This window comes from Acipenser ruthenus, chromosome 33 (genome assembly GCF_902713425.1).
Source record: "Acipenser ruthenus chromosome 33, fAciRut3.2 maternal haplotype, whole genome shotgun sequence".
NCBI classification, from domain to species: domain Eukaryota; kingdom Metazoa; phylum Chordata; class Actinopteri; order Acipenseriformes; family Acipenseridae; genus Acipenser; species Acipenser ruthenus.
The window spans coordinates 6,257,795-6,278,449 of record NC_081221.1 but is presented as its reverse complement, the minus strand read 5'-3'; the positions used below and the strand labels follow the sequence as shown (position 1 = coordinate 6,278,449).

At 38.5% G+C, this 20,655-nt stretch overlaps 1 protein-coding gene across 5 annotated transcripts in view; it reads right to left on the bottom strand.

Annotated features, from left to right (window-relative positions):
• LOC117433381 (KAT8 regulatory NSL complex subunit 1-like) overlaps positions 1–20,655 on the bottom strand; it is a 124,902-nt gene that overhangs the window by 38,602 nt on the left and 65,645 nt on the right. For all 5 annotated transcript variants that reach the window (XM_059006690.1, XM_059006691.1, XM_059006688.1 and 2 more), the window contains 2 exons: positions 6,659–6,800; positions 6,202–6,291 (listed from right to left, as the gene is read on the bottom strand). In XM_059006690.1, coding sequence (XP_058862673.1) covers positions 6,202–6,291; positions 6,659–6,800 — 232 coding nt within the window. The remainder of the gene's footprint in view (positions 1–6,201; positions 6,292–6,658; positions 6,801–20,655) is intronic.

Here is a 20,655-nt window from a genome sequence, read left to right as displayed (position 1 = left end):
CGATGAGCGAAATATGGATTACGCATTATTGCGTATCATCTCTGATAAAAGCGTATCCGCGTATTACCAACTCAAAATGCATAGCGGATACTCAAAATGCGTAGCGGATACGCAAAATGCAGGTCTGCAGTCTAGAACTTTTCATAAGAGCTTTTCGGGTGCGCCAATCCTCGGGCTGTGTGTTCTCTGTGTGATGTCTTTTCAAATGAGAAATTTGAAAATGACATAAAACTGGACCAAAACGTTACCCCAAGAAAATCAACTCCTGGAAATTTGTTTTACAATTCAAGATTTTATAACAATCTTTAATAGTGCAGATGTTATTTGTGAAGACCGTGTACCACTATTCAAATTAGTAAGATATTGTTAAATGTTGCTATAGTTTTCTATAACAGCACCTTTAAAGAACAGACAAACTCATTAGCAGCTATGTGTACAATATAGCATGCAATTCTATAAAGAACAAATATCTCCCAAGAACGGGTAACTAAAATCTAGTTAATTTTAATAAAGCTATTTACGTTGTACGGTGTCCATTTTAGGACATCCTCAGACATCACCCTTACTAGAGTCAATTATCAGGTATCCCCCACTCAAGTCTCACGCATCAATAACTTCCTCCATCACCCCTCCGGTATCACTCGTTTTTGGCATCAGGCATCACTCGTTTTTGGCATCAGGCATCACTCGTTTTTGGCATCAGGCATCACTCGTTTTTGGCATCAGGCATCACTCGTTTTTGGCATCAGGCATCACTCGTTTTTGGCATCAGGCATCACTCGTTTTTGGCATCAGGCATCACTCGTTTTTGCTATCTGGTACTTAATAGGTCCCCCCCCCCCCCCCCCCCACGTGGATGTAGTCCGTCGTGGATGGCAGCAAAACGAAGTAGACGGTGAATATTAAAAAAGAAAAACTTTAATTTTTGCAAACAAACAATTTAAATGTGACTTATTTTCCTTCAAAGTTGCACCGTCCGTTTCGTTACTATCCACAACAGACTACATCCACATGTGGGAAAACCTCCCCAAAAAACCCATTAAGTTCCTGTTTTGTAGTTGATTGACATTTGCGGTAGCCAGTGAAATCATAGAAAATGACTCTGTAATGGGATTGGCTGTTAAGTCCCAGAAAAAATGCAGTATGAAACCTGATAGAGATTTTCCTTGACAGAGAATTTCCTTGACTCCAAATATGAATGATACCTGACAGCAAAAACGAATGACACCCGATACAAAAAACAAGTTATTGAGCGTGACACTTGAGTGGGGGATGCCTGATACTTGACTTCAGTAAGGGTGATGTCGAGGATGTCCTAAAACGGACACCGTAACTTTGGAAGCTACCACACAGTAACTGTGTGATACGAGTGGATGTAGCAGCAGTATAAAATGTCACCTTCCACTTGTGATGTTGGACCTGACTAGCCCGTCTTGACTTATTAATGAAAGTGGTTTTGCATTACCGTTTCCTGTATGCACTAAAAATACAACACACAAGCAACAAACAATAGAAACTGCTAAATAAATGCAGTGTTATGTATTTCTTTTATTGGCAAGTGACATTAAGCACTTAAGCTATGATCAGCTGGCTCCTTAGTATCTTAGCTTTTTTCAGATGAAAATGGAGACAAGAAAAACAGAACACACACACAGTGCAAGTGTGGGTGCACATTTTCTAAATAAAAGGACTTTCATCAGTAGTCACATTATAGAAGCAGTTTCCTGCCATCTTTTTAACACAGATTTCTTTTTTACGAATCTGACCTTTTACTCTTTATCCCTTCTGAACAACTTGACAGGTTATAGGTTTCATTACTTTTATCAACCTGCAAATTGTGCGGACAAAGCATGGGGCAGGCTGAAATGCTGAAACTTTTCCTGTATTGCATGCTAATTCTTAATCGTTGATTACTACAACTACTTTGAAAAGGGTGGTTCTTTCACTTAATACAAGATAACCATAACTAATTGAACAGCATCCAAGGCAAGATTTACAGAATTATTTGCTTTTTGTCCTTCAACTCAGAAGGTGCATTATTGATAAAAACAGGTTTCCTCAATGCTGGCTTCAAAGGCAACTCCATGATTTCAAATCATTCTCACCTAGTTAATTCCTACCACTGTGCTATTATAGCCACTGGTGATGCATTTCACCTCATTTGCAAGCTAACATGATTTACTTTAGATGCCAAGCACAATGTTAATATCTCACTATGAAGGACATTTGCAGTTCAGCCATACTAAAATTCTAAAATCATATGTTTGCTGAAGGTACTCCTTCAAATCACACATGAGATATTCAGGCTAGGCAGACAATATTAAAGTCCCCATAAAGTCCCCAATAACTTTTTACAAAATGATAATATAATGTATTTTAATGCTTTACTCGTTTAAAATATTCAATTGCGATGCATAGTTTCTGCAAAATATCTAGTAAATGTCCCTCCGAACTTTAGCAGGAAGACATTTTCCGGCTGTATGACCGTCAACCGTAGAAGTACAGCAATAGATGTATTCGTGCAAACAATTTTAAAAGATTTAAAAGTCAAGTTCAGCTATGCCTAAACATTGTATTGTCGCAGATTGTTCTAATATAGCCACTGACGGTATAAGCCTCTTCAAATTTCCAACAGGCGAGAAACTTCGGACTGAATGGGTTAGGCAAGTAAGGCGAACTTGCTATAAATTTTATAAGTCCAACTCAGCACACAGTACTTTGTAGTGCACATTTCACGGAGGATTGTTTTGACAATCAATCAGCCGGCTCTAATGACATAATTTGGAATTAATGTGCAACACAAACAGAAACTTAAATGCAGTATGCTGTGAGAGAGCGAATTAATCCGAATCAACAAACAAACAATCTCCCTCTCGACCTGTAAGAGCACTGTACAGCAGGAAATTGCGTGCCTCGTACTGAATGTTTGGGCAGTTCATTTCAGGGGCAGTTGGAAGCCGGCCATTCAGGACGGGGGTGGCGTCACAGTACCTGGAGTCACCGCCCTAGTACGGTGAGCGAAGTTTCAGTCATAAATTGGAGGAAACAGGATTCAACTAGCTATCGGAGGGGGCGGGGGTAAGAGTACTTTAGGGGGACACGACGCCGTAAAATCGGTTCCTTTGTTGTGGTTAATGGGACGAAACAAGGACTGTTAAGACGTGACTGAAAGTCTTGTTTTGGGTTTAACTTCGCCAGACGGCTAAATACGAACCCGGGAGCTGCAGCTTTACGCCAGCAACAAACCCGGACTGCACGACACCTGTACACCTATCAGCACCACTGTTTCCAGCACTGCACCTGTACACCTATCAGCACCACTGTTTCCAGCACTGCACCTGCACTTAAGAGCATGCACTGTCCGGAGACGTGTCTGTGTTGTGTGTTTGTATTTTGTATTATTTCGGGACTGCAACCCCTTGGTTTTTGGTGCTAGCAATACCCATAGTTGGGTAGAGCCAGCTTTATTATTTAACCCGGTCAGCAAACCAGAAACAGGAAAGCAAATAAAGTTTGACCTGTGAACTTTTTGTTTGTCCTTGTTTGGAGAACCTGCATCACCTCTACACCAGAGCACTGCAAACCACAAGTACCCACGATATTTACAAGAAAAATCTCACCACATCCTGCACATCAAGTTCGACCTGATCAACTACCATCTGACAAGAACAGTACAAGCAGTACATCCGTGTAATTATTGGACCAGCAACAAGACTATGACCAATGTGGGCCTAACGACTGCACACCCAAACATTCTGCTGTGCTCAAACTTCAAAGATGTTTATTTACTATTTTGAACTTATCCTGTAGAAGAATTAAGCCTGATTTACCATGTTGCAATGTTTCGTTCACATGGATTCTTACATACATTATCAAGCCCTACCTATTTCACAGCCGTGAAAAATGTGACACGGCCCATGAAATTCATTCTTCACCGTGAGCAGCCAATAACCTGGGCTATCCTCACTGTGAGCATCCGGGGCAGGTTAAGTATTCGAGGAGATATCAACTGGTATTGTTAAGCGAGTGTAGTAGATCGTGTGCAATAATTTTGCATTCTACATGGTGATGGTGGCAAACTCTTTTGTACAACCTGCAAGGTTTCATTGGATCACGTATGTGGAGCTACGATCCAGCGGCATTTAGACTCGGACAGCATTCAAAAATGAAAAAGGTTGCATATAGTGCATTGCTTAACATAACACATTCAAACAACTCACACACTAGGAAATTAAGTTGCTACCACTTTATTTATTAGTAGTAAAATAAAAAAAGGTCAATTTCTTTTACATTTAACAGAGACTAACAGAAGTAGATTGGAGTAAAATAGATGTGCAAAACAATTACATCCCAAAAGTAGACAAATCTAAATCTAAAACAAAATTGCCAAAATGGTTTAATAGATCAATTAAAAAAAAATATTAAGCAAAAAAAGCACTTTACAGAGCGTTTAAAAGGGACCAAAAACAATGTACACAGAAAGAGTACTTGGAACTGCAAACGCAAGTCAAAAAGGAAGTTAGAAAGACCAAGAGAGAGATGGAAATCAATATTGCTAAGGGGGCTAAAACCAATTCCAAAATGTTTTGCCAATATTATAACAGCAAAGAGAACATTCAAAGAGGAGGTTAAATGTCTAAGAGACACAAATGGCAAAATCATAGATGAAGAAAAAAAAAAAATAGCAAATATATTAAATGATTACTTTTCACAGGTTTTTACAAAGGAGGACATGGACAACATGCCCCACACGTCGACCTGTTCCTATCCAATTTTAAATAACTTTAGCATAACAGAGGCAGAAGTGTTAAAGGGGCTAGGAGCTCTTAAAATAAACAAATCCCCTGGGCCGGATGAGATCCTCCCAATAGTACTCAAAGAAATGAAAGACGTTATTTACAAACCGCTAACCAAGATCATGCAACAGACTCTTGAAACCGACAGACTGGAAAATAGCAAACGTAATACTGATCCACAAAAAGGGAGACAAAACCAAACCAGGTAACTACAGACCAATAAGCCTAACTTCTATTATATGTAAACTTATGGAAACTATAAGATCCAAAATGGACAATTACCTATATGGTAACCATATCCTGGGAGACAGTCAGCATGGGTTTAGGAAAGGGAGATCGTGTCTAACTAACCTACTTGACTTTCAAAACACAGCACTGGGTACAAGGCAATAAAGTAGGTGTCTGTGGCAGCCAGATCCATCACAATGCCTGCACAAAGTAGCTGTGTACATGCATTTGTGACTATCCCTCCAACACAAGGGAAGCAGAGACTGTTTTTGTTTTCATTGTTCAAAAAAAAAAAAAAAAAAACATTTTATAGCAATTATAGGTATGAAAACATTATTATTATTATTTTCAAAATCTGGTACCTTGGAAGGGGTTTCATGTTTACATGTGGAGTTGAAGTGGTTAACCATTATGTACAACAGCATTTTTAGTTATTGGATCTTCTGATAAAAAAATCCTAATGTTTTTCTTGAATTTGAATTTTTAAAAAAGTTGTTGATGCATCGATTATTGTCGATAAATGCGTATGTAATAATTTATTAAGAAATCAGGTTACCGGGGCTCCACAGTGGCGCATCCAGTAAAGGCACTCCACGTGGAGTGCAAGATGCGATCTATAGACTGGACGTCGCGAGTTCGAGTCCAGGCTATTCCTTTGCCGACCGAGGATGTGAGCTTCTAGGGGGCAGCGCTCAATTGGCCGAGCACCGCCCGGGGGGAGGGAGGGTTATGTCGGCCAGGGTGTCCTCGGCTCACCGCCACCAGCGACCCCTGTAGTCTGGCCGGGCGCCTGCGGGCTTGCCTGTAAGCTGCCCGAGAGCTGCGTTGTCCTCCGACGCTGTAGCTCTTGGGTGGCTGCATGGCGAGTCCACAGTGTGAAAAAAAGCGGTCGGCTGACAGCACACGCTTCGGAGGACAGCGTGTGTTCGTCTTCACCCTCCCGAGTCAGCGCAGGGGTGGTAGCAGTGAGCTGAGCCTAAAAATAATGTTCCAAATTCGGGATAAAATAATAAAATAACTGGCAATGGCTAAATTTATTAAAAAAAAAAAAAAATTAGGTTACCGTTTGCACCACACATTTTAATTGTTAGCTCTCAAAAGACATTTCCTCCACATAAGTTGAACATGCACTAAAAAAAAGTTACATCTGTGCTTTTAGCTGTTCTTCACCACCTACCTGTGCAAACTGGCTGCATCCTGCGGAGTCTGACTTTACCACAAGCCCGTCTTCCACAGCTAGGGGAGCTTCTCCCAGGACTATTAAACCCTATCAACAGAAAATATAGCAGTGTTAAGAACAGGAACTGAGAAAACATCAGGAGGCAGCATGCAAACAAAGAAAATCGTGTCCATTGCAGTTCCAAAGGACAACATACATTTTAACCTGTCTTAGTTCCCTTGAGCTGGAACGACCAACATAGTTGTTTCATTAGAAATGTACATTTTAAGATCAAAACAGAGCGATACAGCTTCATCTCAAGTCTGATCGCTATGCTCCAAAAAGAGCTAAATGTTACAAACTGAATAGTCAACAGATTGTAGCAGATTAGAGATTCTGAAATGCAAGGTCACCAGGGAAAATTTCTTGAGGGATAACCCCATACCAATACAGAGTGTGGTTCTCCTGCACTGACCTTGTTTGTACGGATCTGTCTGTAGATGTCCGTCTGCTGCCGGATTCGATACTCCAAGTCGGAGATGTGAGCCTGCAGCCAGTTCCAGTGGCTCACAATAGAAGCTCTCTCCATGGCATACCTCCCTTCTGCCCTCCTCCATCTGCAAGAACAATAAAAAAGCTACTGTTGTAATTTTCTGCTACCAATGTTCAATGGAAACAGAGAAAAACTATCCCTGGAGGAGATCAGACTACAAACTAGACTTCAGCTTCTTCAAAAGGGTACTATATAGGGGAAGATAATTAAAAAATGAAAATAGGCTGTTATAGGCACTGCAATCTACTAAAAATCTACAATGACTATAGCAATTATATCACTTTGATTTAATTTAAATGGTAGTTTAGGAAAGAAATGCTTGCTGATTTAAAGCAACATTTAAGATACCTTCTACCTATGGGGTTCGCTCCCCAACCATTTATGGAAGATGGACCTGGGCATTACAGATAAAATCAGAACAGGAAATAACCTTTTACAGTACAGGACCTCACTGCAAGGTAATAAAATACACACTGCTTAAATGAACAAAGACGACAAATGCTATCAACATCCACATCAGTGTTTGATAATGTAGAATATGATCACATTAAAATAGGCTGCGTGTGTTTATTTGGCTTTTACTGGGAAATGCTTCTGACATCTTGTTTTATGAGCTGCCAAGTCAAACCGAGCTGCATTTGTAAAATCAAAATAAAGAATTTTCTTTCACTGAAAACAGCGGTAAACCTGTGTCTCATCTGCAACAAATCGCTTACCTCAAAACATCACTATGAAACAAATCACAACAACATTTTCATCTGAATATCCTCTTGGATCAGACTTCATGCAGATGCTCTTTTCGGTGTTCAGTAAAGAAGCCGATTTAACGACTCAAGCGAGTTTTGTATGGCAAGCATGGAATATCGCTCGTGCCAAACTACCTTATTCAGATTAATCTTTTTTTTAAATTGGAGTGTTGGTGATAGACTAGAGAATGCATGTTTAAATGTTGTATTACAGGTCTAAAATTATTATATTTACGTATCTTACGTTTTGTCATGAGCAGGTACTGTAATCCCCAGGTTCGACATTACAATTTTCCCTTTCCGGTCCGATGTCGGACTCTGTCCGACGACATCAAAAAGACGTAGTCGTAGGTCTCTAGTCTTTTTTTTCTCCGGAAAATACGGAGAAAACCATTCAAATGGCCAAGTGACCTTTAAGAGCCGAGAGAAGCCAAAAGAAACCCAAAAAAAACAAAGGGGGCGGATCTGAGCAATACACCTAGCCCCGTCACCACAGAGATAAACACGGTGATAAACAAACAAGATAGCTGCTTCTGCATCCAGTTAAGCATGCAGTCTATCTACGATAACAACCGGCAGGGTTGAATTTATGATAAGATCTTAGACAGTCTTCATAAAGGTAAACATACGCTTCATATTTATTTTATATTAGTGCTGAGGACGAACACAGGATTTTCATGTTCGGTAATTCAATTTATTAAGAAATTAGGTTACCGGGGCTCCCAAGTGGCACATCCAGTAAAGGTGCTCCACGTGGAGTGCAGGATGCGCTCTATAGACTGGACGTTGCGAGTATTCCTTTGCCGACCGAGGATGTGAGCTTCCAGGGGGCAGCACTCAATTGGCCGAGTGCCGCCCAGGGGAAGGGAGGGTTAGGTCAGCCAAGGTGTCCTCGGCTAACCACACACCAGCGACCCCTGTAGTCTGGCCGGGCGCCTGCGGGCTTGCCTGTAAGCTGCCGGAGAGCTGCGTTGTCCTCCGACGCTGTAGCTCTTGGGTGGCTGTATGGCGAGTCTGCAGTGTGAAAAAAAGCGGTTGGCTGACGGCACACGCTTCGGAGGACAGCGTGTGTTCGTCTTCGCCCTCCCGAGTCAGCGCAGGGGTGGTAGCGGTGAGCTGAGCTTAAAAAATAGTTGTTCATTCTAAATTGGGAGAAAATAATAAAAATAATTGGCAACGACTAAATTTATATTAAAAAAAACAAAACAAAAAAAAAAACAAACACACTGTTTTCAGACTTTTCTGGCGGAAGCACTGAAAACAAGCTTTACCATTGTAATTCTCAAAAGTATAAATGACATATATTTTTAGAAAACTAATATAGTAGTTTAATAAAATATAAAATCAGATAGTATTATCAAATAGGTGACATATGGGTTTTAAAATAAAGCAGCAACAGAAGCAACACATTGTTTAGGGTGTATTACATGTTCGTCATATGGTTGAATTTTCTGTTTTTTTGCAATTACATTCAATTTACGTACAAAAAAAAACCCCAGAAAGTTCCACTTTTCTACAGTAATTTTACAGTGAGCTAGCATTTTTTCTTTTTTTTTTTTAATAATATTTGTGTTTTTATGTTAGAAAGCCAGTGCTCACACAGATCATGTTTTTCGCCTCACTTGGACAGTTCAGTGCCGTTTAATACTGCTCAATGCAGAGTGGCTTCCTGCTTCATTGGGTCACGGACGATAATTACGATTATCATTATCGATAATTTTTCAACGCAATAAAATTATTGCTGCAAAAAATTGTAATTAAATCGATATTATCGATTATTGTTCCAACCCTAGCACATTTACAAAAAACTGTCAGATGCTTCAACCTTTGAGCTACGTTTTGATCAATGGCAACTGATAGAAGACATTCTACGTTTTCTCTCTGCTATTCATCTACACAAAAAATAAATTAGTTTTGTTTCAGAGTTCTCAAATGATATAAAAGAATACCTTTCAAAACATTGGAAGATACTGGACTGTGATCCTCAAGTTTGGCCTTCTGTCCACCTAGATTTGTATAAATCGCCACTATCTAATGATAATTGGCTAATTAAAACAGCACATGGTAATAATTCATGATAACATCACCAGGATCACTTAAAGTATCTGGAACGTTCAAGTCAAATTGCATTATGGGGGTAATGGGAGCCACGACCTTACCGTGTTATAACTGATTCTGCGCTATAACAGGTCACGTTATAACGGAGTAGCACTGTATATGCTTAACTGCCCTTGTGGCTTAGCTTATGTGGGACAAACAAATACATATAGCAGAGCATAAGGCTGCAATATGAAACAATATGGATTATGCGATTGCCAGACACTACAAACGCTATGAATCATGGCTCTGCCTGAAGTCTAAAATGTATAGGACTTAAAAGGTCTCAGTTAGAAAGGTGCAGGGCTCGAAATTAATGGTGGCCATACGGCAATTGTCGTGGGTGCCACTCAATTATTATTATTTCTTATTTCTTCCCTCAAAATATATGTCTTTCAGCTACAGCAACTAGAGGCGTCTGTATTAGAAAGTACTTGGATCTAAACAACAACAACAACAACATGATTACATAATTTGCGTGGTTAAGTCACATCAGCGAAAAAAATAAATAAATAAATAAATAAAACACACTACCCTTCAAGCACATGGATTTCTACCATGCGCAATAACAATAATGCCATCTCAGAAAAAACAGAAAGCCTTGCACAATCTGCAAAACGTGGTTATTTTTTCAGGTTGCTGTTATTCCCTTATTTTAATTTTTTGTGTTATGCAAGGCGAGGGGTGAATCACTGAGGATCAATCTATTTTGTGGGTTTATTTTCTTTAAAATCTCAAAATCTCTTTGGCCACGGCGACCATTCCTATAAATGCATTACAGTAATTGCAGACACCAATGTTGTATTATGATGCAGTAAGCAGTTTTGTTCAGGTTGACTGATATGACACATTCTGCATGGCTGCCTCACTGACCACCTGGGAGGTTCTGGAGAAGTAAAACTAGTGTTGAGAACAGACTAAGAGTGCAATTATTATGCTTGGTAAAATAGTTATTTTAAATGTCAACTTTACTTACCAATGTGTATAAAAAATGTACATAAGCAGTTTAGCTTTTCAAACTGCACTTAAAACAACAACAGGAGGCATTTTTTTTTTTTTTTTTTTTTTTTACACAGAGAATTGAGGATATGGAACCAACTCCCCATTAATGTTGTTGAAGCTGACACACTGGGATCCTTCAAGAAGCTGCTTGATGAGATTCTGGGATCAATAAGCTACTAACAACCAAACAAGCAAGATGGGCTGAATGGCCTCCTCTCGTTTGGAAACTTTCTTATGTTCTTCTTAACGACGACCACCTCAGCAATACCTTTTTTCAGCATTTTTTTTTTTTTTTTGCTTCTAAAGACTATGTATATTGTATAGCATCTATTTTGCACTGGCTAAATGATACCTTACATAATGCTTAATTTAAAAAGTGAAATGTTACTGTTCTGATTTTTTTATACCGATTAACGCTATTTTATTTAAAAAAAGTTATTCCTGCAGAATATATTTCTCTCTGCAGATTTTTAGGACATTTTACTGTAGATTTCCGTGGGGGCCGAATTAAAATTGAACAAAACAGGTCCTGTGGATTAGCAATAAAGGCAATGCCTGGTTTCAGCCCAGGGAACTGTGTCCTCGCAGGCTCGAATCTAGGCTGCTGGTTGACAATAGAGGTGTGCCGATTCATCGATTCACACTGTGAACCGCTATATTTTTCTTGACGGTAGTGACCCCTGTATCAATACACTTTTTTTGTTACAATTTTATTAAAAAGTTAAATGTCATTTTCTAATACAAACATGAGCATGCATTAATGTGTGTCTGCACTAATAATTAGAAAATATTATTTACTGTCATGTTCTCTAACAGCCTCACCTACCATTCACTATGTTCAGGGTGTTTTTGTCAAGTCCGCCAGCAGCTGAGCAGAGACGGGTTCTTAATGTTGATCTCTCATCAGGGCGATGGCAAAATTCGATCTGCTCTGGCCGGATTAAAATCCAGTGGATTTTTGTGAACCAGAACATGCAGATCACAGAGTGTTTCTCAAGAAAAAACTCAATATAAAAAGAATGATATTTGTTTTAAAAAATAATCTGCATTTAGAGAACTGTTTTTCTTTTGTCATATTCAGAACTTTTTTTGTGAACAATTATTTTTATTGATATTTTCTGTTTTCCCCACCCTTTAGGAATAGGGACATGTGGGAAGACAGAACAATAAAAAAAAAAAATGTCACATTAATACAGAAATACAACACAATATCCAGACAAAAACAAGATTACAACACAATACAAAAAACTATGGAAACAAACAAGGAAATAATATTCTTTAATTGATTGAATGCTAGTTGTTCTAGGGGGAAATGCCATAATATTATTATTCTTATAACAAAAACATGTACTTGATCTTACCTCAAACAACTGTGCCACTTTAATCTGCAACAGTATCCTATGCTGCCATCGTGTTAGCAGTGGCTAAGTGTAGCTGAGCTATGGATCTTTCCAAATAAATAATGTCATGTAAACAGTCTAACCAGTTAGAAGAAAATGAGATACATTTGTTTAATAATTGAGTAGTTTCAGTAAAATGTGTGGCTGAAGGGTGAGATGTGTCCAACGCTGGATTGAATCGCTGATTGAAATCTCGCCAATATAACAGGGATATTCCCCAATGAGGCCAACGTATGTTTCATGTGGTCGAAAAACTGTGCGTCCAAGATATTTGAACAGGAACACTGACCACTACGTTATTCAACAGCGTAGTTACATAGCCGCATCTCCCCTCCGAATCATTACCTTGGAGACAAATTAAGGTTCAACTGTCTCTAGGCAAGAGTAGAGGAATAAGCAATTCAGAGCAGAGGAGTAAACAATTACCTTGTAATGTTTATTTTGAAAACGAGCAACAATAAACATTACAAATGAATTTCCTGCAAACAAGCAATATCCGTTTTTTTCTTGAGATAATCAAAGCACTGTGCTCTCTTTACAGGATGATTGGCCCCTCAAATTCCAGGAGTTTACACTAGCCATGGTCAAAGATAGGAATAAAGATCAGGGAGAGTGAATGACTAAAAGATGTAGCACTCAGAAAGCAAAGATGTGACATGGAAGATTACCGACTCAGCACTCATCATATGGCAATATCCTATAGGGCAGCAGCATAGTAATGACAAAAACACAGTAAAACAAACTTAGAAGGAAGCATGATTACAAACATTTAGGATAAAGAGAGAGCCAGAGGGAGCACACTGCATATCATACATCAAACCACAGTTAACATCTGTACTCTCACGCGCGGATTCTGCTCCCCTATCTAGTTAAACTTGTTCTTACTGAAAAATAAACAGTAACATGTAATTCTAAGAGCTGTCTGTGTTACATGCTGTCATACTTCACTAACATGTTACAAACGTACACAATTCCAGACACAACACTTGCAAAATATTTAAAATATAAAAACATGTTGATTTCATTGCAGTCATCCACTGCATAGATTAATCATTCAGCAGAATGAGACAACAAACAATTGAGTACAGACATTAGGTTACTGTTTTAAGTGCTTACAAAGGTAACACGAAATTCACCTGTCAGGACACTGCACTCTGATTGGCTATCACATTACTGTTATAAAAACAATGAATAATCCTCTCCCTACACCAAAACCCTAACCTTAAAGGTCAGTATCATAAGAACAAAAGAAAGTTTACAAACGAGAGGAGGCCATTCAGCCCATCTTGCTCGTTTGGTTGTTAGTAGCTTATTGATCCCAGAATCTCATCAAGCAGCTTCTTGAAGGATCCCAGGGTGTCGGCTTCAACAACATTACTGGGGAGTTGGTTCCAGACCCTCACAATTCTCTGTGTAAAAAAGTGCCTCCTATTTTCTGTTCTGAATGCCCCTTTATCTAATCTCCATTTGTGCCTCTGGTCCTTGATTCTTTTTTCAGGTCAAAAAAGTCCCCTGGGTCGACATTGTCCTATACTGCAGTCATTACACATCTGTTTGTTTCCTTCTGTATATTTGTTTGTTTGTAGTCACTAGACAGCTAACACGTTCCGGAGCTGTCACCAGAGGTCAGCAAAAACCCAAAACACCACTGCACTCTTATCACTAACTGTATTTGCACCACTAGCACTAATTCACACACCAACGGACTTGTGTATGTGTTTTGTATTTTGTGTGGGTGTATAATAAAAACAGGACTTATTTGCGGGGCAAACCCGGAGATTATAAATTAAGTAATACACACCGCTGTATTACTTACCTTCATTATTGTTTACTGTTTGTTTAGCTGTCAGGCACTGGACAAAAACAAATAAAACAAACCTTTTCACCTGTATTACAATTCTGTCTGTTCTTTAATCACCTGCACCTGTACACTATTAACCACTTTTTGTGACAGACTTGTACAAAACACACATGACTGCTTACTGACAAAGCACAACAATATGTTTGCTCAAAAAAATCTATGCTATAATACAGTACATAACAAAAATGAGATGTACTGTACCTGTATTTGCTGATTCCATAATATAATAATATATTTTTTAAAGTCTGATTCCAGTATCAAGCCAATACCACTAGGAGACCAAAAACTGCAGAACTCAAACAAAGGCTTAACATCATCCGGGTAGTTTGCAGTCAAAATCCAAATTAAAAAAGTTAACTTAAACAAAACAAAAAAAAGCCTCTTTTTTTTTTTTTTTTTTTTAAGCCCGAGACGCCTCACATCCCCTCCACTGCGCGCAGTAAAAGATGCAATGCTTGTTTGTTTTTTTTTTGCCACATTCTGTGTTTTCTTCCAAAGTAGCAGATGGGTGCTTGCATTTTACATGATTGAGCATTTAACTCGATTTAGAATACAAAATACTTGTGCTGTAGAGATTACATTGCATGGTGGTCTTGGAACTTGTTTCAAAATACTTCCACATGTTGCTTTAAAAAAATTTAAGATGCCATTTTCACTGCTCATGTACTCCCTTAGCTAATAGCAGAGCTAGGTAATGAAGAGCGCCCACCTCCCTGTCAATTATCAGTGAGGTGACAACTGTAGTGGCCGATCACTTTTAACTTCCTCCTCTCTCAAAAATACCAAGTAGGTTTGCACATTCTTCCATTTATTTTAAAAATGAACGAGTATTCGAAACTTAATCAAAGTATTCAAGTAGTTATTTTATTTAGAATAATAATTACTTTAATATTCAGTCACCCCCATTTTTTTAAATCTATCTATCTATCTAATCGTGAGAGAGAGATACACAAAAGCTTTTCTCCAATTAGCAGTTGTAGAGCTACACCTGATGAAGACATGCTATGCGTCGAAACGTCTTGTGTTTTTTCTGTTCTGTTTGAATCAAAATGTTTAAGCAAAAAAAATGTAATTAGATTTTATTGCACAATCAGTGGTCATGTTTTAAAGAATATAGAAGAGTTTTTGGGTGTGTAACTCCACAAATAAACAATTAAGCGAGGTATGAATGGGTGGTTAGTTCACCATTGCCAAGAACTGTTTAATGACTTTGTAGAGACATTCTTTCGTGCAGAAAGTGCCTTATAATTGATACGATTCTTTGTGTATTGATGCATCACAATACTTTACAACACGATAATATGCCACATTTATTAAATAACTCTTAAATCATGAAAGAAAATGTCTTGGTTGTTTGAACATAAACTCCACTTGATCCCAGACATATCCCATTGTGCAATGAGCCAGCCTGACGCTTCCAGAATTTAAGTGGGAGCAGAGGAAACAATGGCAAATTCTATATGTTAAATTTAACTTAGGGTTACAATCGTTAATGAAAATTGATTAGACAAAAACGTGAAATAAATGACTTAACAATAACAAAAAGTTAAACGAAATGTACATAATAATAATAAATAATAATAATAATAATAATAATAATAATAATAATAGGCCCAAATACCAAGAATGTTTTTTTCTTTATACCTTTGCATGCAGGGAACACTGACACTGTACTATATGCTTCAGAACAGGTTGCTGAAACATTGCCTGGCCAATGGGAATTGAGACGGCTGTGACTCTGGCCAATGGGAGTGTAGAAGAGGCGGAGACAGCCTGCCTTGTTTGTTGTGGACAGAGATGAGGAAGCTATGGCTAATTTTAAAGTTTTTGTAGTCAAATCCTATATACATGTGTCTCCTTTTGTGAGAGCATTTTATTTCATATAAATAGATGGTTATATGTTTTTCTTTTTACCAGTTTTAATGTTTCCTTTTCATAATCCGGTGTAAATGATTATATATATATATATATATATATGAAAAAGAGAAAAGGATATTTCAGGTACTTAAAGGTAGAATAATTGATTACAAATCAATTATCAGGACGTTTCGGACTACAAGTCCTTCATCGGCTGAATACAAAAAAACAGTGCTTTAAGAAGTTGATAAAAAAAACAAATAAGTAGTCTTTTAAACAAAATTCCAGAATGTTGATGATGATGATGATGATGATGACGACCTCAGAATAGAATGTTCATTCCAAATAGCTCAAGTGCCTAGTTTGAAAATAAGTTCACATTCCTTTTGTTTCCTGACAGCATTAGTTCCATAGCATTGAACCATCACACAAATTGTGATGTCTTCTATAGTGTGGTCATTTCTGTTCTGGCGACAGGAAAGGTAGAGGTGTTAATTCGTATACTTCTCAGATGTTCCACGAAGTGATCAGCCAAGCGTCGTTTTGTTTCACCAATATACAGCTTGTTACATTTGATGCAGCCAATGCAATATACTATTCCTTTACTAATGCAAGTAAAAGTATCATGGATAGTAAATGAGGATTTTGCTCCCTTAACTAATGTGTTGCTGTGAATGTATTTACAAGTTGCACAGCGTGACCTAATGCATAGAAACGTACTCTAAAGACTGTCCAGATTGGGTCAAATGTTACTGTGGACCAGATGCTCTCTTAGATTTTTGTCTCTTCTGTATGACATAAGAGAAGGATCATCTTGAAGAATGCTAAAATTTCTTTGTATGATGTGTTGTACTTTTTTGGTCATAGGATGATATGTAAGAACAAGGGGAATACAATTGTTGGTATTCTGTGTTTTGGTTTTGTACAAGGCATCCTTTCTCTTTATTGTCAATACTCTTAACTTGGCTTCTCTAAGTATAGTGTCTGGAAAACCACAGTTTCTGAAAAATGCATACATGTAATTTGTTTTATTCAAAAAATCACTATCATCACTGCAAATGCGTCTCAGTCTTAGTATTTGAGAGTATGGAACGGAGTTGCAACAAGCTTTATTTAAATATATAGTCTACCTTTAAGTACCTGAAATATCCTTTTCTCTTTTCTTCTTATTGATCATTTTGGCACACAGCAGTTTTCCTTTCTCAAACTTATATATATACACACACACACACACAGGAAGTGTCATTTGTGAGGGATGATGGGCTATAAGAATTTTGACTCGACTTTTTTGTGGAAAGAATGTGCATTTCCTGTAAAGCTATTTATTACAGATGACAAAACATATCGCATTTTTACATTTCTTACGAGTTTTATTTTATATTTAATTCACCTTTCAGTGTGCCCTAATAATGTTTTTAAACTTTAATTTGGTTGAATATGTTATTTTCTTTAAAGAAATGTGTTAATCCTGATGAATATTACTTATTTAATACTAATTTTATCATTAATTTTAAATCTAATAAATTTTAATTATTCCTAACCAGATTTCAAAACAGCGCACTATAGAATAGTATACAAAATAAAATTATACACTCAACCTTAACTTGAAAAAGACAAATAGTTTGTGATAAAATGTATGGTACAATAATAATTAATAAATAAAAAGTCTTACAATAATCTATTGACTTAGTTAAGTATGATGCAAGCAAAGCAGAGATGAGTTTTTCATAAGTATTGTGATACCAATCGTATCGTGGCTTGTGTATCGGGATACATATCGTAGCATGACCTTGGTGTATCGTCTCACCCCCAATCTCTCTCTCCATATATATATATATATATATATATATATATATATATATATATATATATATATATATATATATATATATATATATATATATATAGACACACACACACACACACAGTGCCTTGCAAAAGTATTCAGACCCCTGATAAATTCTCTCATATTATGGTACACTGAAATTTCGTTCTGTTTGATATTTTATTTTAAAACACTGAAACTCAAAATCAATTATTGTAAGGTGACATTGGTTTTATGTTGGGAAATATTTAAGAAAAATAAAAAAAATGAAATATCTTGCTTGCATAAGTATTCAACCCCCACACATTAATATTTGGTAGAGCCACCTTTAACTACAATAACAGCTTTAAGTCTTTTGGGTTAAGTATGTACCAGCTTTGCACACAGTGTCAGTGTAATTATGGCCCACTCTTCTTGGCAGATTTGCTCCAGGTTGTTCAGGTTGGTTGGACGATGCTTGTGGACGGCAATTTTCAAATAGTGCCATAGATTCTCAATGGGATTGAGACCAGGACTTTGACTGGACAACTGTAGGACATTCACCTTTTTGTTCTTGAGCCACTCCAATGTTGCTTTGGCCTTGTGCTTGGGATCATTGTCCTGCTGAAAGGTGAATTTCCTCCCAAGCTTCAGTTTTTTAGCAGACTGAAACAGGTTCCCTTGCAGTATTTCCCTGTATTTTGCTCCATCCATTCTTCCTTCAATTTTAACAAGATGCCCAGTCCCTGCTGATGAGAAGCATCCCCACAGCATGATGCTGCCACCACCATACTTCACTGTAGGGATGGTGTGTCTTGAGGCATGGGCAGTGTTTGGTTAGCGCCACACATAGCACTTTGAGTTTTGGCCAAAAAGCTCTATCTTGGTCTCATCTGACCACAAAACCTTTTTCCCCACATCGCAGCTGGGTCACGCTCATGTTTTCTGGCAAACTCCAGACGCGCTTTCAGATGGTACTTTGAGTAACGGCTTCTTTCTTGCCACCCTCCCATACAGGCCAGTGTTATGCAGAGCTCTTGATATGGTTGACTGGTGCACCATTACTCCACTCCCAGCCACTGAACTCTGTAGCTCATTCAAAGTGATTGTTGGCCTCTCTGTGGCTTCTCTCACAAGTCTCCTTGTTTGAGCGCTGAGTTTTGAGGGACGGCCTTTTCTTGGCAGAGCCAGGGTGGTGTGATGCAGCTTCCACTTCCTGATTATTGATCCAACTGTGCTCACTGGGATATCCGAACACTTGGATATTATTTTGTACCCTTTCACTAATCTATGCATTTGTATTACTTTATCTGTACATTCTGTAGAATGCTCTTTGGTCTTCATTTTCCTTTAGATTCACAGCCTGACCAATGATCCTTCAACAGTGGGGTTTTTATTCAGAAAATGTGACAGCAACTTTAATGGTTCACAGGTGGAAGCCAATGGTAAGGTAATTGTGTCCTCGTTAGGGCAATTTCTTTCATCGGTGTAAACTGGGAGCTTCCACAGCACAGGGGTTGAATACTTATGCAAGCAAGATATTCAGTTTTTTTATTTTTCTTAAAAATATTTCCCGACATAAAACCAATGTCACCTTACAATAATTGATTTTGACTTTCAGTGTTTTAAAATAAAATATCAAAACAGAACGAAATTTCAATGTACCATTTGTAATTCAATAATATGAGAGAATTCGTCAGGGGTCTGAATACTTTTGCAAGGCACTGTCTCTCTCTCTAGTGGTGCATGCTGGGAGAGTGAGGAGTGAGTGTGTACTGCTGCGGGAGAGTGAGAGGAGTGTAGTGAGTAGGTGAGCGTTTGTTTTTTCTTACTTTTTACTTTTTGGTTATTTACTTTTTTTTGATATAGGTGTTATATCGGGTTTTGTTTTCTGGGGTGTTTGTCAACAAATAAGCTGACTTTTTGTCAGCTTAATAGGCCAGTACGGTCAATTCAAAGGGGAGGGAATCTCCCCCAAATGTTGTGTTTGAAAAGCTAAGCTGCCGCCATGGGGTAAAAATGGTGACGGTGGGGTTTACCTTGTTGGAACAGTGTGTGCTAGCTTTAGGTAACGTGGTTGGGTGTGAGCATATCTTGTCTGAGTCTCGAATGAATGGAGCAATTGTTGCTTTTTAAATGTGATACTAGTCTTGTTGCAAAGGCTGTTGAAAAAGGCATTGTTGTAAATGATACTTTTGTTGCGGTTACACCGCTGACTGTACCGTCCCGAAGAGTCATTCTTTCAAATGTCCCCCCGTTTCTAAAAAATGATTTAATTGAGCGTGCGCTTTCCCGGTATGGTAAAGTTGTACCCAGCCCCAAGAGAATACCGACTGGCTGCAGCTAAAGCATATAGTGTCGTTCCGAAGACATGTCAATATGATTTTTAATGACGTGAATCAGGAACTGAACGTTGCACTTAAATTCAAGGCAGATGATATTGAATATGTAATTTTTGCCAGTACTGATGTAATGCGATGTTTTCACTGTAAATAAGGAGGGACACATTGTAAAGAACTGAGAAAGGAGGTAATGCGGGCGAGGAGAATGAGGGTGAGCAAGGGGAGAGAGAAGCAGCCGGAGGCACGTGGAGCTGAGAGCGGTTTCGTGGTTTCTGAAACCCCGGCTAAAGAGGGTAGTAAGGCGCAGGACACAATGCAGGCTAGCGGGAGCCTGAATCGGGACAGCAACGCTGAGGAGAGTGTGAGTGAGTCGGCCAGGGTTGAAAAACCGGGCAGTGGGCTTACTGACACTAATACTGGTGAGACTTCCACACTGGCTGCAGCTGCTGCAGCAGCAAGCGTCAGTGTGGAACAGAAAAGTAGCGACCAGATTGAGAAAGCAGGTGTCTCTGCTGAGCCAGAAATGGAGACTCAGGTAGAGAAAGATGAACTGACAGAAACAGAGAGAGACGATAAGAGTCTGAGAACGGAGCGTAGTGAGGAGCAGGAAGCGAGTGGCGGGGCGTTTTATTTTAAAGTCCCGTGAAAAGAGGCAGAGAAAAGTGACTGCAGATGTCATCACTAAAAAAAAAAAGCAAATTACACGGATGATGGTTCAGGTATATCCGATAGCTCTCAACCTGAAAAAAGCCGCGAGAGCACACCGTGGAGTGTTAGCATTGCCTGCAAAGAGTTTGACAGTGAGGAGGA